Source organism: Peromyscus eremicus, chromosome 6, assembly GCF_949786415.1.
Source record: "Peromyscus eremicus chromosome 6, PerEre_H2_v1, whole genome shotgun sequence".
In the NCBI taxonomy this organism is placed as follows: Eukaryota; Metazoa; Chordata; class Mammalia; order Rodentia; family Cricetidae; genus Peromyscus; species Peromyscus eremicus.
This window is the reverse complement of record NC_081421.1, coordinates 16,923,579-16,936,580: the sequence shown is the minus strand read 5'-3', so window position 1 is coordinate 16,936,580 and position 13,002 is coordinate 16,923,579. Positions and strand designations below refer to the sequence as shown.

The window sequence follows — 13,002 nt, the reverse complement described above, 5'->3', positions numbered from 1 at the left end:
AAAAAAAAAAGGGTGAGTGAGTGAGTGAGTGAGTGAGAGAGAGAGAGAGAGAGAGAGAGAGAGAGAGAGAGAGAGGGGGAGGGAGGAGTGGGGGGAGGAGAGAGAGAACACAAACACCTCCCAGAGAAGTGCTTTCCCAGGTCCAGTCACACAAGCTCTCAAACTGTGGTCCAAGAAGGCTCTGGAGCTGGTGCCATTCCCAGTACTGGTGTTGTAGGCATCACATAGCATACATACACACAGGGTTAAGAAGACTAAGAAAGACTTAGGAGCTCAGACAATATGGAGCAAGGTTAGACTCCTTACAGGAAACCTGCAGCAGGTTATACATGAAACTATGACAATAGAGTGAAGCTGAATTTGCAATGGAGATTCTATTAAATCTGGAATGTTTTCCAAGAAAAACTGTAGGCACTGAGTGGGGCTGTCCTGGGAGAGTGGCCACATATACTACAAATGCCAGGGCTGTAGGGATAAGGCTGCCCAAGCCTGTCACAGCTCTCAATATCATCACATTCCCTGGAAGCTGGACACGGTGCTTCAGGTAAACCCTGAATGTTTTCCTGGCTCTTTCAAGTCTTGCTTTGCTCCAGTCTTCTCTTGCTACCTTCCTGTTTGTCTCTATTGAAATAGAAATACTATTCTATACCAGTGTACGATGGAAGTAGGTATTTATTAATTTTACAGAAGCTCACAGCTAAGTTTGCCGTGAGTCGCAAAAGAGACTTTAAACTTTAGGCTTTTGAATGCTACTAGAACTGTTCAGATTATGTGAATTTGTGATGGCTAGTGGCAGAATGCTATGGTCTGAACCTGTCACCCACAAGCTCATGTTTTAAAGTCACATTCTTCTGTTTGTGGCACTGTTTTCAAAGGTTATGCAGCCTTTACAAGGTGAGGTCTGTTTGGTCAGCTTCGGATTACCTTCGGCAGGCCTTCAAAGGTTATATTCTAGCCCATGATCACCACAATGGATGTGTGCTTGAACTACCATAGTAAAATACAGTCATCCCTCTATCTCTAAGCCTTGAGAAACTGGGGAGCCTTTGAGGTCTGCAGATCCTTAAGGTCCTTATCAAAGCATACTGTTTATACATGTCTATGCATATCTTGGATAAGTTATCTCTAAGTTACTTACAATATCTAACATGATACACAAAATTGTTAATATGGTGCTGTTTTAGAGGAAAATTACAAGAAAAAAGAAGTTTGTATGTGTTCAGTTACAGACACAACCATACTAAGTCTAACAACACATGACACATGCAGGAAATCAAGAAATCAATGCTCAAGCAAATGCTAGAGGAAGTCCAAGGCTCTGTGGAAGGGCAGAAGATCATAGCAGGTATGCCTCTATTATTCCATTTAGAGTCAGCACAGTGCCTGGAGCACGATGAATTCACGTTTTGCATTTTGGAACTGTTTGCATGTCTGAGGGATCTTTTTCCAAATTGCAGACACTGAGGACTGCCTATCATTGCCAAGGTGACTTCCGCAGCAGGATTTTAATTTCTCATGTATCTTAGGGCTGGAACACTGAGATCAAGTGTGAGCATGATCAACTTCTGGTCAGGCCTCCCATCTGGCTTGTAGAGAACTACTTACTGACTGTGTTCTTCCAAGTGCTGCTTTGATGTCCCTTATGGCTTTATATAACCTTGGCATCCCTCTATAGGTCCTATGTTTAAACACAATTAAGAGAGGGAAGAAGGGCTTCAGTATGAATTCTGTAAGGGTACAATTTAGCCAATAGGGAATTCTTAGGAACAATTACCCTTAGGAAGAAAAAGGCAAGAAAACTTCGTAATTAGGTACTGAGACCTCTTTTTTACTCACCCTGTGGCTTTCCCTGTGAAGTACTACATAAACATTCTCTTTCACTTTACTCTGCTTTTGTGTATCTATAGTATGACTATAAACATGAAGGACATGTATCTTAAGTATTCATTGCCGAAGAAGAAAACGTATGATCTTCCTGGGTGATTAGCTTATAAGGACAGTTGACACACAGAGTTCTATTTAGACAGAGCTTTATAGACAGATTAGGTTTCGGTAAATGTACGGAATTCTCCACATCTACAGTTATGTTTCAGGTCATTACCAGAGATCATAGTGAATCTTTTAGTTAATTTTTCTATGTAAACAACAAACCTTTCTGTTTTTCTTAAAAAAGAAAGTCATCTATTTTTTGTTTTCTTAGGACTGTATCAGACTGGGCCTTGTGCTTGGTTCAGAAGTATCCTGTCACTAAGGCCCTGTGGGTAGTTCCTGTAGCTCCTTTTAAGTGAGTGAGATTATGTGAAGGGGTAACTTTTGCTACAACTGAAAAAATACTTTGTTCAAATGCCAAAAGGATGACAACTTATGCATTCTGAAAAGAAAGAGAAAATACCTCGTTCATGAGGACTTCCCATGACAGCAAGGCAGCCTGTGCACTGAATCTAATGGTCTAGTTAACACACAGAAACTATTACAAACACAAATAATGTTTGAAATTTCCCAGGCTCCTCAAGCATTTTAGAACAAGGATACCCAACCTGTGTTACAGAATACCAGAACTAATATAAACAAATGACAATCAAGAAACGGAAAAGGAAGCTCTGTAAAAGGAAATAAGCCCAGTCGGTCCTTACTAGCTCAAGGCAAAATTACATTCTAGAGTAAGTAGACTACAACTCCAAAGGCCCACTGGAGGAGCTTCTGAACACTTCGATGGAATGCCCGACAGACAAGGGGGAACCGACACAAGTGACACAAAACAAGAGGTGTTTTCTCTCCTCAGCTCTACAACTCTGTGCCTGCCTCTGGACAGAGGGTTCAATCCCGGTCTAAAAGAAGGGTGCTGTGACTGAATGCTTATTTGCTAAACAACCATTTTAGTAGAATCAGAAATCCTCAGTTTTCTAAAGTTAATAATTTTCTTAATTTAGAAAGACTTACACAAAAAGAGAACTAAATTAAGCTCCAAGTCAGTAAAATGGAATCCCTGAAAATATGCTGAAAGAGGGATGTTTAATATAGTTTATAAAGAAACATTAACTTTTACTTTTGAGAAATAAAATATTACTATCTTTTTTCTCTGTGTAGTTTTGGTGCCTGTCCTGGAACTCATTCTGTAGCCCAGGATGGCCCTGAACTCACAGAGATCCGCCTGGCTCTGCCTCCCAAGTGCTGGGATTAAAGGCATGCGCCACCACCACCCAGGAAAATATTACTATCTTTAACAAGGAAAGACTAAACTAGGCATCAAAAGTATTGAAAAAACAGCTGAAATAAATACTGCATTCAACTATGAAATATAAGCTTAATGACTTAAAACTGAAAATAAATTATATAAAATCATTATGAATATTTAAAAATTCTAAGATAAAATATGGAAAGTTTATATAAGTTGCAAATGTTTAACATTATAGAGATCAAATGTGATTTGCTGATTATAAAAACATTAGTCCTGGAACACTTGCCCTGTGCTTACAAAGCAGAGTACCTCTACGTGAACTGTGCAGTTGAATCTGACAAGAGCCCTGTGGGCAGGTTTGGTGTCTGGTCTTACAACTTCCTCATTCCATAATCTATGTATTTACAATTTCACACAGTACAAAAAACTTAACACAAATATCAGTTTTCATGTAAAATGGGAGCATGCATTTCATATAAAAAGATTAGAAACGCAATTGGAAATTAGCTTCCCATCACCTCAGAAAATCAAAAAGAACTGATCATACAAATGCATGTGTCACAGAGTTAACACAACTTTATAAGTCATAAAAGAGAAATCATAGGGTCTCAAGTTGAAAGAATTCCCAAATTTTATAATTCCTCTAAAGATGGAGAAGCAAGTATACATTAAGTGGTTTGTTCAAGAATTTTGAAGACCCAGCTTGAAGAAATAGGAAATCTGGCACAAAATAAACAAGGGTGAGTATTAAAAAGCTAAGTCATTATCACCACAAGTTTAATCCTCCACAGATACAGGTTTACCCTGGATACAAGCCTTGAGGTAGTAGCCTGTCAGATAGGTTCTGACTAATTTGTTGCTGGGATAGACTTTCCTACAGAGGGGTTTCTATATTTGGTTATAAAATGCTGTTTTCAGCTTGTTGCTCATTCGACATCCACTTCCTTTCTGACTAATGCTTCTTGAAAGATGACAGCAGTTTAAACACCTGCCAAGCAGTCTGTAGTCCAGGTATAGCAGCACAAAGTGTTCTGGCAGGTGACTTGCTATGGTATAAACAATCATATCTAGAACAGTCCCAGGAAAGTTCAACTGGTGTGTTCTTTCCAAATTAAGTAAAAATTGAGATGTGGAAATACAAAAAAGTCTCTAAGAACTGGGTATTTATCACAATATATTAAGTTTAAAAACAAAGTTATAAAGAACAATATCATAACCTTCATTTACTTCCTAACTAAGAGACTACAAGGAAAAAGTTGCCTGCTGCATATTTCTATTTTACAACATTGTTTATTCCAGTACCTTCCAAACCATAGTGTGAAAGTGCTGAAGTTTCCTAAAGAGACTTTCATTGAAATATGAGTATAGAGCACTGTCTTTTAAGTCTCTCACTCCCCTGGTGCCATAATGGGGATTGAAAAGCTACACAAGAAGTATTTAGAACACTGGTTTTCAAAAGCATCTTAAGATAAGCACAGCCATGTCAAACATCCTTCAGTCAAACTCCTAATGGATTCCTACACAAGAATGATAATCTTAATCATGGAATCATATTTTTAACACTAAAAAAGATCATATAGACCATATCCTACTCTCCTTATTAAAAGATGAGGAATCTTAGAAGAGAGAAATGATTTAAACTCATACTATAGTTAATAGCTAAGATGGGTCTTAATTTTTACCATGTTTGTTCACTTAACATGTAGACCATAAAGTATGAGAGAAGGGTGAGTGAGGAGAGGAAAGCAAGCTGGCTGAAAGTCATTCTGACACATCTACCCTCGGTATGCAAGTATACTGAAATGCTGCCTTCTTACGCCGAAGGATGCTTTTGTAATTCTTTTACGTCAAGGCTTCAAATAAAGTCTTTGCCGTAGACATACTCAAAGTTTGTGTTCTATACATATTCTTTTTTTAAAAAAAATTATTTATTATGTATACAGCATGTACACCTGCAGGCCAGAAGAAGGCACAAGATCTCATTACAGATGGTTGCGAGCCACCATGTGGTTGCTGGGAATTGAACTCAGGACCTCTGGAAGAGCAGTCAGTGCTCTTAACCTCTGAGCCATCTCTCCAGCCCCCTCTATACATATTCTATACACATGTTCTAAAATAATCTGACAATCCAAGACAGGTTTGAGGTGCTAATATAGTTATGATTTCTTTACCCTCAAGGGCTGAGAAGGCAAATCTTACAGCCACAGTGTAGTTTTATCTACCTGAAACATAAAATATAAATCGGTCTGCTCAATGAACACCGATCATTTCTATACAAGGTAATGTGCTCAGTAATATGATTGATATGAAGGTGAAAAAGACAAAAAGGACAGAGGTTTCTCCACACATGAAGGTTGTGCTTACACAAAGGTGTCGGCTAAGGGCTGAAAAGAACTGAAATACACTAAATGTACTAAGTGATATAAGCTTTCTGTTTTTCAAGGAAGCTGTCATAAAAACTCCAAAACAAACAAACAACAACTGTCCCTTTCATGCCCAGCTTGTCAGTCTCCCTTCTGTACTCCTGTAGCACTCACTGTGCACATCACAGGATCTGGCCACACAAACATGTCAGTACAGAATTGTTTCTATATTCTGTCCTCTCTAAACTGAAAATATTATTCATAATAATTAGGAAATTAAATAAATGAATTAAAACCCATGCATTGAACTTCAAATAGGTTGTATATTTTTTTTTGGAGGGGGGATTAAAAGAGGTAAAGACAATTACTATAAAGAGAAACAAATTCATATAATAAATAGTAAATCCATTTCATATATGTTAAGTTTGTTAAACCGTTATCACAATAATAGGCAAAACTTCAAATGTTTGGCGAGGCCAAAGGGTACCAAACAGCTGCAGAGATTCTTTTGTTGAGGCTTAGGCATGAAGAGGTCATGAATCTTTCAATTTCTTTTTTAAAAGATTTACTTATTTATTTTTATATGCATTGGTGTTTTGCCTGCATGTATGTCTGTATGAGGGTGCTGGATCCCCTGGAACTGAAGTTACAGACAGTTGTGAGCTGCCATGTGGGTGCTGAGGACTGAACCTGGGTCCTCTGGAAGAACAATGATCTTAACCTCTGAGCCATCTCTTTAGATTGCTTACATGGAATCAGGGTACTCAGATAACGTGTGAGAAAAGACAAAACCACAGAGTGTCATATTAATGAGTGATGAAGCCAACCAGTATTTTTCGTTGGAAAATGAGGTAAGAATCATCCATACCAAGAGGTACAGACCTAGCCTCTGTCCAGAAAGTTCAGGGGAGATGAGGTAGCAGCTCATATAAGGCTGTGAACAATGAGCTAAGAGTAAAAAAGTCAAATGAAACAAAAGTACAGCAGCTTAGAGGAAAGGCCACTGTGGGGTAGGTGCTCATAATGCTCTAAATACATACTAGTGATGTCAGCAGACCAAGCGAGGAAAGAACACTGAAATTCTGGTGTCAGGCTTTAGGGTAAAAGCTCCAGGAAGAACAGACAGGATTAAAGGAGATCTCAAATGTGAATGGAAAGCTGGTTGGTTATGGCAGTGGATCTTTACAGGGCTCTTTCCCAGGGCTGGGAGAAGATTCAGAGAGAGGGCTGAGAGGTGTTGCAGTGATGTGTTTTGAGTGTTGTGGAGATGGGCCCTGAAGGCAGCTGTTTTCTACTAGCCCAAGTAGAGAGCCTGAGACACACAAAGGCTTTCCTGTCCTGATGCTCAATTCTTGTTTCAATCTTAGATGGGTTGTTAGGCAGACTGGTCAGATGAACAGTAAATGCATCCCAGATTCTCAGACATGGGTTCTGACTTAAATGTGGTAAGCAGTGCTACTACAGGAGACTTCTGATAGGGTAAGTACAGCTATTCCGACTGGCAGTTAACTTTTCCTATTTTCACTCTATGAGAAAGAGGCTAACAGAAACATCAGTGAGACAGAAAGAAACTCCAGGCTCTCCTTTTGGCAGCTACCACAGCTTATTCATGGTGAACAGAACCATTCTGAAATAATGAGGCCCACCCATTGAGGCCCCCACCCATGTAAAGTAGGCATGGAAACTTAAGGAACCTTTATTAGACCCCAGGGAGGCATAAACTACAAAGCAGATTCTTAGATAAGGATAAACAGCTTATTTACAAGAAGTTAAAGCTTTAAAAAAACTATAAAGTGAATGATGCAAATAGTTATCGTTTTCATAAAAGTTTGTCTAGGTATGTGTCAACACGAAACATATTACCATGTAGTAACAATATCATTTGACATTTTAGTGGTCGATACAAATACTAAACTGAGAAACAGCAGAATGAGCAAAAGGAAGCCCTCTACTGAGTGCCAGGCTTGCTTCTTGGTGCTCTTACATTTGTTATCCCATTTAAGCCTCAAAACAATTTCAATCATGTAAAAGTTTTATAAATGAGGGAACAAGGAGTTAATAACATCCACTGGAAGCCAGAGTCAACTCATAGGAACATAACATCCAAACTTTCACAAGCCATCCTGCCACTTTATTATCTCTAAAGAAAGTTGAAGCTGTAAATCTTGATAAACACTGTCTATAGTATTTACAAAACGAATAGCTGATACCTGACTCAGAAAGATAGATAGATGCTCCTTGACTTATCACAGTGTCACATCTGATAGGGTTGAAAAAATGTCTGTCACCTAAGCTGCTGCCTGTTAACAGATGGGCAGTCCATGGACCACCAGTTCAAACCTGTGATCTGTTGGATGACTCGGAGCTAAGAACCTCAGAGAGGGTAACTGGAGCTTAGTGCTAGGTTCAGCCTGGGAAAGATCAAGTCAGGCCTAGAGTGAGGCTCACACCTGCAATTCAAGCACTGGGAGGCAGAATTATTATGCCCTGGAGCTAGCCTGGGCTACTGAGTTCCAGGCCAGGCCAACCAGACTATATAGCAAGATCCTGTTCCGAGAAACAAAAACCCCACAGCAGATAAGCAAATGAATAAATAATCAAAACTTAAGACTGGAAGCATGGTTTGTGGCTTCTACTAAGTGCTTATCATTTTTACCATCAATCAACCTGAAAAACCTTGAGACGCCATTCTAACTTGGGGAACCATTTTTACAAATGCCCCTTACGGGGATAACCACTGAAAAGAAGGTGACATTTAAACACAAGTAAGAATTCAACCAATGCCACAAAGCAAGTGGCCTTTGGCCTGTACTAGCCATTTCCAAAAACAGCGGAAATCATCTCATCACAAACAGCAAAGGAGGTCAGAGATAAAAGGTTTCCAAAACTAGCCGAATAACTTCATAAAAGAATGGCTGACTGCTACACACCAACTTTAAACAAAATCAAAGTGAAAGAAAACAGCTCGACCCTCCACCCCCACAGGAAAAGCCTTTTTTCCTTCCAAGCTATATTTCCATCTGCTTAAGGCAACACTGTCCCATGAACCAGAGGGCAGCCAAAAGCCAAACAACACACCCTTCCAGAGGAACCTAGCAGCTGGAGACAGAATCCCAGACAGCTGACCATGTCCCATTTCCTTCTGCTAGCACAGTAGTTTTCAACCTTCCTAATGGTGTGACCCTTTAACACAGCTCCTTGTGTAGTGACCCCCAACCATAAAATTATTTTCGTTGCTACTTCATAACTGTAATTTTGCTATTGTTACAAACCATACTGTAAATCTGTGTTTTCCAATGGTCTTAGGGGACCCCTGTGAAAGGGTCTTTCAACCCACAGGAGTTGGGAGGTTGAGAACTGCTGTGCTGGCACTTCCCCTAGGATCCTCCTGGGGCTTCCAATAGTCTTCATTTTGTATGCCCTCTCCAGGAGGGAAAATAAGTGTCTCAGAGGAGTTACAGGGTCTGCTTCATGACAAGGCTTTCACAGAACGACACTGATTGGGCAAATGAAGATACTTGTTTCAAAGTAACCTCGCCCAATCCCAGTCACTAAAAGAGAAGCATCTTCACTTCAACCACAGCTATACTGTTTAATTAGAAATGAAAAGAAGAAAATGTTAACAGTACTTAAACATTTTCAAAAATGCAACTTAAGTGTCAGGAATTTTCTCATCTCCACCTCTCATGTGGCTGATACACAGTCAAATACAATCAATCTTATGTAAGTTCAAATTTCATTGGGCAGCTCCCGTTGACAAGCGGAAGCCTTTTTTTCCCCTCCCACTTTAGCGAGCATCTGTAAACACATTCTGTACTGTACCATGTGGGAGAAAATCAATCACAACAGAGTTCACAAAGTACTGTCTGCAGTATCAGATGACTGAGGTTATCATCTTAAATTCATTTTACTATAAAAAAAAAATCAAACCTAATTTTGGCCTTCAAACACTGTAGCACTGTTGTCATTCTGATGAAAAGACAGACAAAAAAGAGAGAGAAAGAGAAAGATGAGATCTTACATTTTGGTCTACATTCAAATTTTGACTGTTAAATTTCCTGTTTATCAGTTTTAAAACTTAAAAAAATATTTCTTTTTAAATACGTCTGTGAACTGCTTAACTTTTTAACCAACCAACAAACCAACCAGACAGACAGACAGACAACCTACCTTCCCATCCCACCAAATACCCCACTGTGGAAGAAGACAGTCTCTTCCAAAATGGATACCTCAGAGCTAAGAGGGCACAGCTGTGAGGTAAAATTACTATTCCTTAGAAGTTATAATTATACACCTAAATGAGGTCAGAGTGGCCTTCCCAAAGCCTGAGCACTGTGGGACATCATAATATAACTCAGGAAACATAGAATTTACTATTGTTTTTCTGTGGCAATTTCTAGAAAACTGGATATAAAAACTGATCACAAATGTGCTTATGTTTTAGACAGAATAAGACATGTACCGTATGAGCACTTGTTAGCTAGTGCAATTGCTGGAGCCAACTTTTTTTTTTCCCAGCCAGATTAAATCTCACATGCATTTACTTCTGTTTTGTAGTAAAGTATGACTATCATGAATTAGTTCAATATGAAAGGCACATTAACACCGTGTTAACTACTCTTCCACTTTGCTCAAATGAGGGATTTATAGTTTCTTCTCCTTGTTCTTTGTTATAACTTGACATGTTATATACTCAATGCCAGCCCCTTTAGAAATGCTGGAGTACTCCATCATATTAACTACAGGCTCACTCTGACTTTACGACCATGCAAAGGGGTGATCATAAAGACTGCTGTTTCAAATGGGACTAAGGTCAGTGTACTCCAATCGCTTCCCAAGCTGCTTTCCGCAGCTCGTAAGACAAAGCATTAAGTAGATGTGACATTTACGGTGATATTTGCTATGACTGCATGAGACACTAAAGACAACTCTATGGAAATTTGCCTAATTATGTGTTTATCACTTCCGTTTTTACAAAAGTTAGATGAAAACAGCAGATAAAACAGAGTATGGAGCTCCTGCCTACTAGCAACCCACAATCAAAAGAACATATAATTTTTTATTTAAAATATTAAATTACTAGTAAAATCCACTTCAGTGGTATTTTGAAGCTAATTTTGTGCTGCAGTATATGGCACATACTTTTCATAAGATATCTAATTAATATATATATATATATGTGAGTCTGGGGATGTGGTTCAGTGGTAAAGTCCTTGCCTAGTGTGCATGAGGACCTGGGTTCAATTCCCAGTACTGGGGGTGGTGGTGGTGGTGCATGTAGAAAAGTTACACAATTACTTGCTAACAGGAAGATTTTCTAAGGAGAGGAAAAATGCTTATCTTCCATACAAAAAAGTGATCATAGGGTTTTAGGTCTTACAGTTATTGCCAGGAATTCATTCAAGGTTAAGAGCAGATGGTCTCTTTCACTGTTTTTTGAGATAATCTTTGTGATCAAAAGTAGATCAGAATAGCTGAAATTGTCCACAATGATAAAAAATAATAATACTATTTCTTTACAAATTCCTTTATGTCTATGATATCCTAATATCCACTGGAAAATAGCTGAAAAATCTATTCTACTCTTCCAATTGGTAATTTAACAAAAGGAACCAAAATTCAGTAAAATGTTAGCTGACTAGCTAGAAACTGGAGTCAGAAAGCCTAATGGAGTCGGCTTCCTCTAGTAACAGTGTTCCTCCCACTGAAGACTAGTTTGAAAAAATCATCAGAGCCAGGTAACAAACAATGAGATTCAACAGAGGTCAAGTAAAGTGTAATGTGATTTAGTGGTTTCTTGTTTTAAGATTTGATGGTTCACAGTAATTTAAAACAGGTGTTAGCAAGCAGCTTCTGTTTATGAGCTACTGCTTCCTTTCCACCATGATTTTTTCTTTTTGGGGAATGTGGGGTGTGTGAGGTGTGGGTGTGTGCTTGGGAATTGAACCCAGGACCCTTTGCATGCTAAGCATGTGTTCACCTCTGAGCCACACCTGCATTTTGGGGAGTTATCTTACCTCGGCTCCTGAATAAGTGTCAGTTTGGAGGACGAGTTCATCCAGATCAACCTCGTTACTGACTGGCATTGAGTGGAACTGTAGGTTCAGTATTTCCCGTCTTGTTGCTGCATCCGGTAAGGGCACATAAATGATCCTATCAATTCTTCCAGGCCGCATCAAAGCCTATACAGATGGAACAGCAAGGCTCAGAAATGACATTCCATACCAAAAGCAGTCAGAGAAAAAGAGCACCTAGTTTTTCAGAAATGTCCACGTAACTATTATCCTCAATTAACAAATAAGACAAGTACTAGCTACTCTATAATCTATTTCAAGATATAGACAGTGTCTAGTTGGTTTCTGAAGATAGAAAAACAGTAGTTCTAGGAAACTCTCTTTCTGTACATCTGCCAAGGTAAGTAGAAAATGATAACATTTAAGGAAATGTATGACTTATATGAAAAATGCTACATTAAAAAAAAAACTTCCTTCAATAACTCTTTAAAAATACATATTAGGCTATTTGCTGTTTTAGGGAGCCTTAAAAATAGCACAGCTATGATAAGGGAATAGGCCCAGAGATTAACTTAGTTGAATGTTTTTTAGCATTTTATTGGAGGCTAATGCCTCCAATATATTATGCCAGACCTAATGAACTAACTTACCCAGGAAGTTTACTGAGCACATGTTACTCACTAGACAGCTTTGGTATTAGGAAAAATAACAAATGTGTAAAACTAATGTGGTAACAATTACACATACATAAGAGCAAAATGTTTTAAATGAGTGGATTTTATGGTATATGACTATCTCAATAAAGAAACTGAAATAGATGTATGTCTTTTGAGGGAATGGGGTAGATGGGACAGTCAAAAAAGCCTTGCTCAGAAGGTAATTTATATAGATACCCAAAGCAGCCACACAGAGATGTGGGAAGACCACTCAAGGAAAGAGAAGATCCACTACAAAGAAAAGCAAGTGGCACATGGTGGAAAAGAAAGAAAGAAACCCAACAGATCTGAAGCATAGTGAATAGAGGAAACAAGAGGTAAGAAGTGAGGTCAGAGAGACACACAGACACACTGTAGAAAGATGGAGTGATAAATTTTACATTAAAAGAATTCTTGTGGAACAATACACACACACACACACACACACACACACACACACACACACACACAAACTAGAAAATTTGGCATCCAAAAAAAAAAAAAAAAAAGCCATAGAACTAAGGGACTCAAAGTTTCCCCAAATAGGCAAGCAAAACACATTCACAGTCAAGAAGCTCCAAGAAGAAGTTGTTTCGGTCAAACTGCTAACATCTCAAACTCAAGAGTACCTTGAACACAGGTGCACACCGGAAACACTGGAATCACTACTGTCAGAACACTGTCCAAGAATGGAGTTGTTTGAGAGGTATTCTGAGCACTTGTGAGAAAATTCCAAGAAAACAAGGCGTGAC

At 38.8% G+C, this 13,002-nt stretch overlaps 1 protein-coding gene across 5 annotated transcripts in view; it reads right to left on the bottom strand.

The window, feature by feature from the left end:
* Positions 1–13,002, bottom strand: part of Afg2a (AFG2 AAA ATPase homolog A) — a 169,863-nt gene that overhangs the window by 32,915 nt on the left and 123,946 nt on the right. For 4 of the 5 annotated variants that reach the window (XR_009379765.1, XM_059265261.1, XM_059265259.1 and 1 more), the window contains exon 15: positions 11,559–11,723. Coding sequence is in view for 4 of the 5 variants with exons in the window: in XM_059265261.1 (XP_059121244.1) it covers positions 11,559–11,723 (165 nt within the window). In the remaining variant the exon portion in view is untranslated. Of the gene's footprint in view, positions 1–9,471; positions 9,511–11,558; positions 11,724–13,002 lie in introns of all 5 variants that reach the window. The other variant, XM_059265260.1, reaches the window with a different exon arrangement.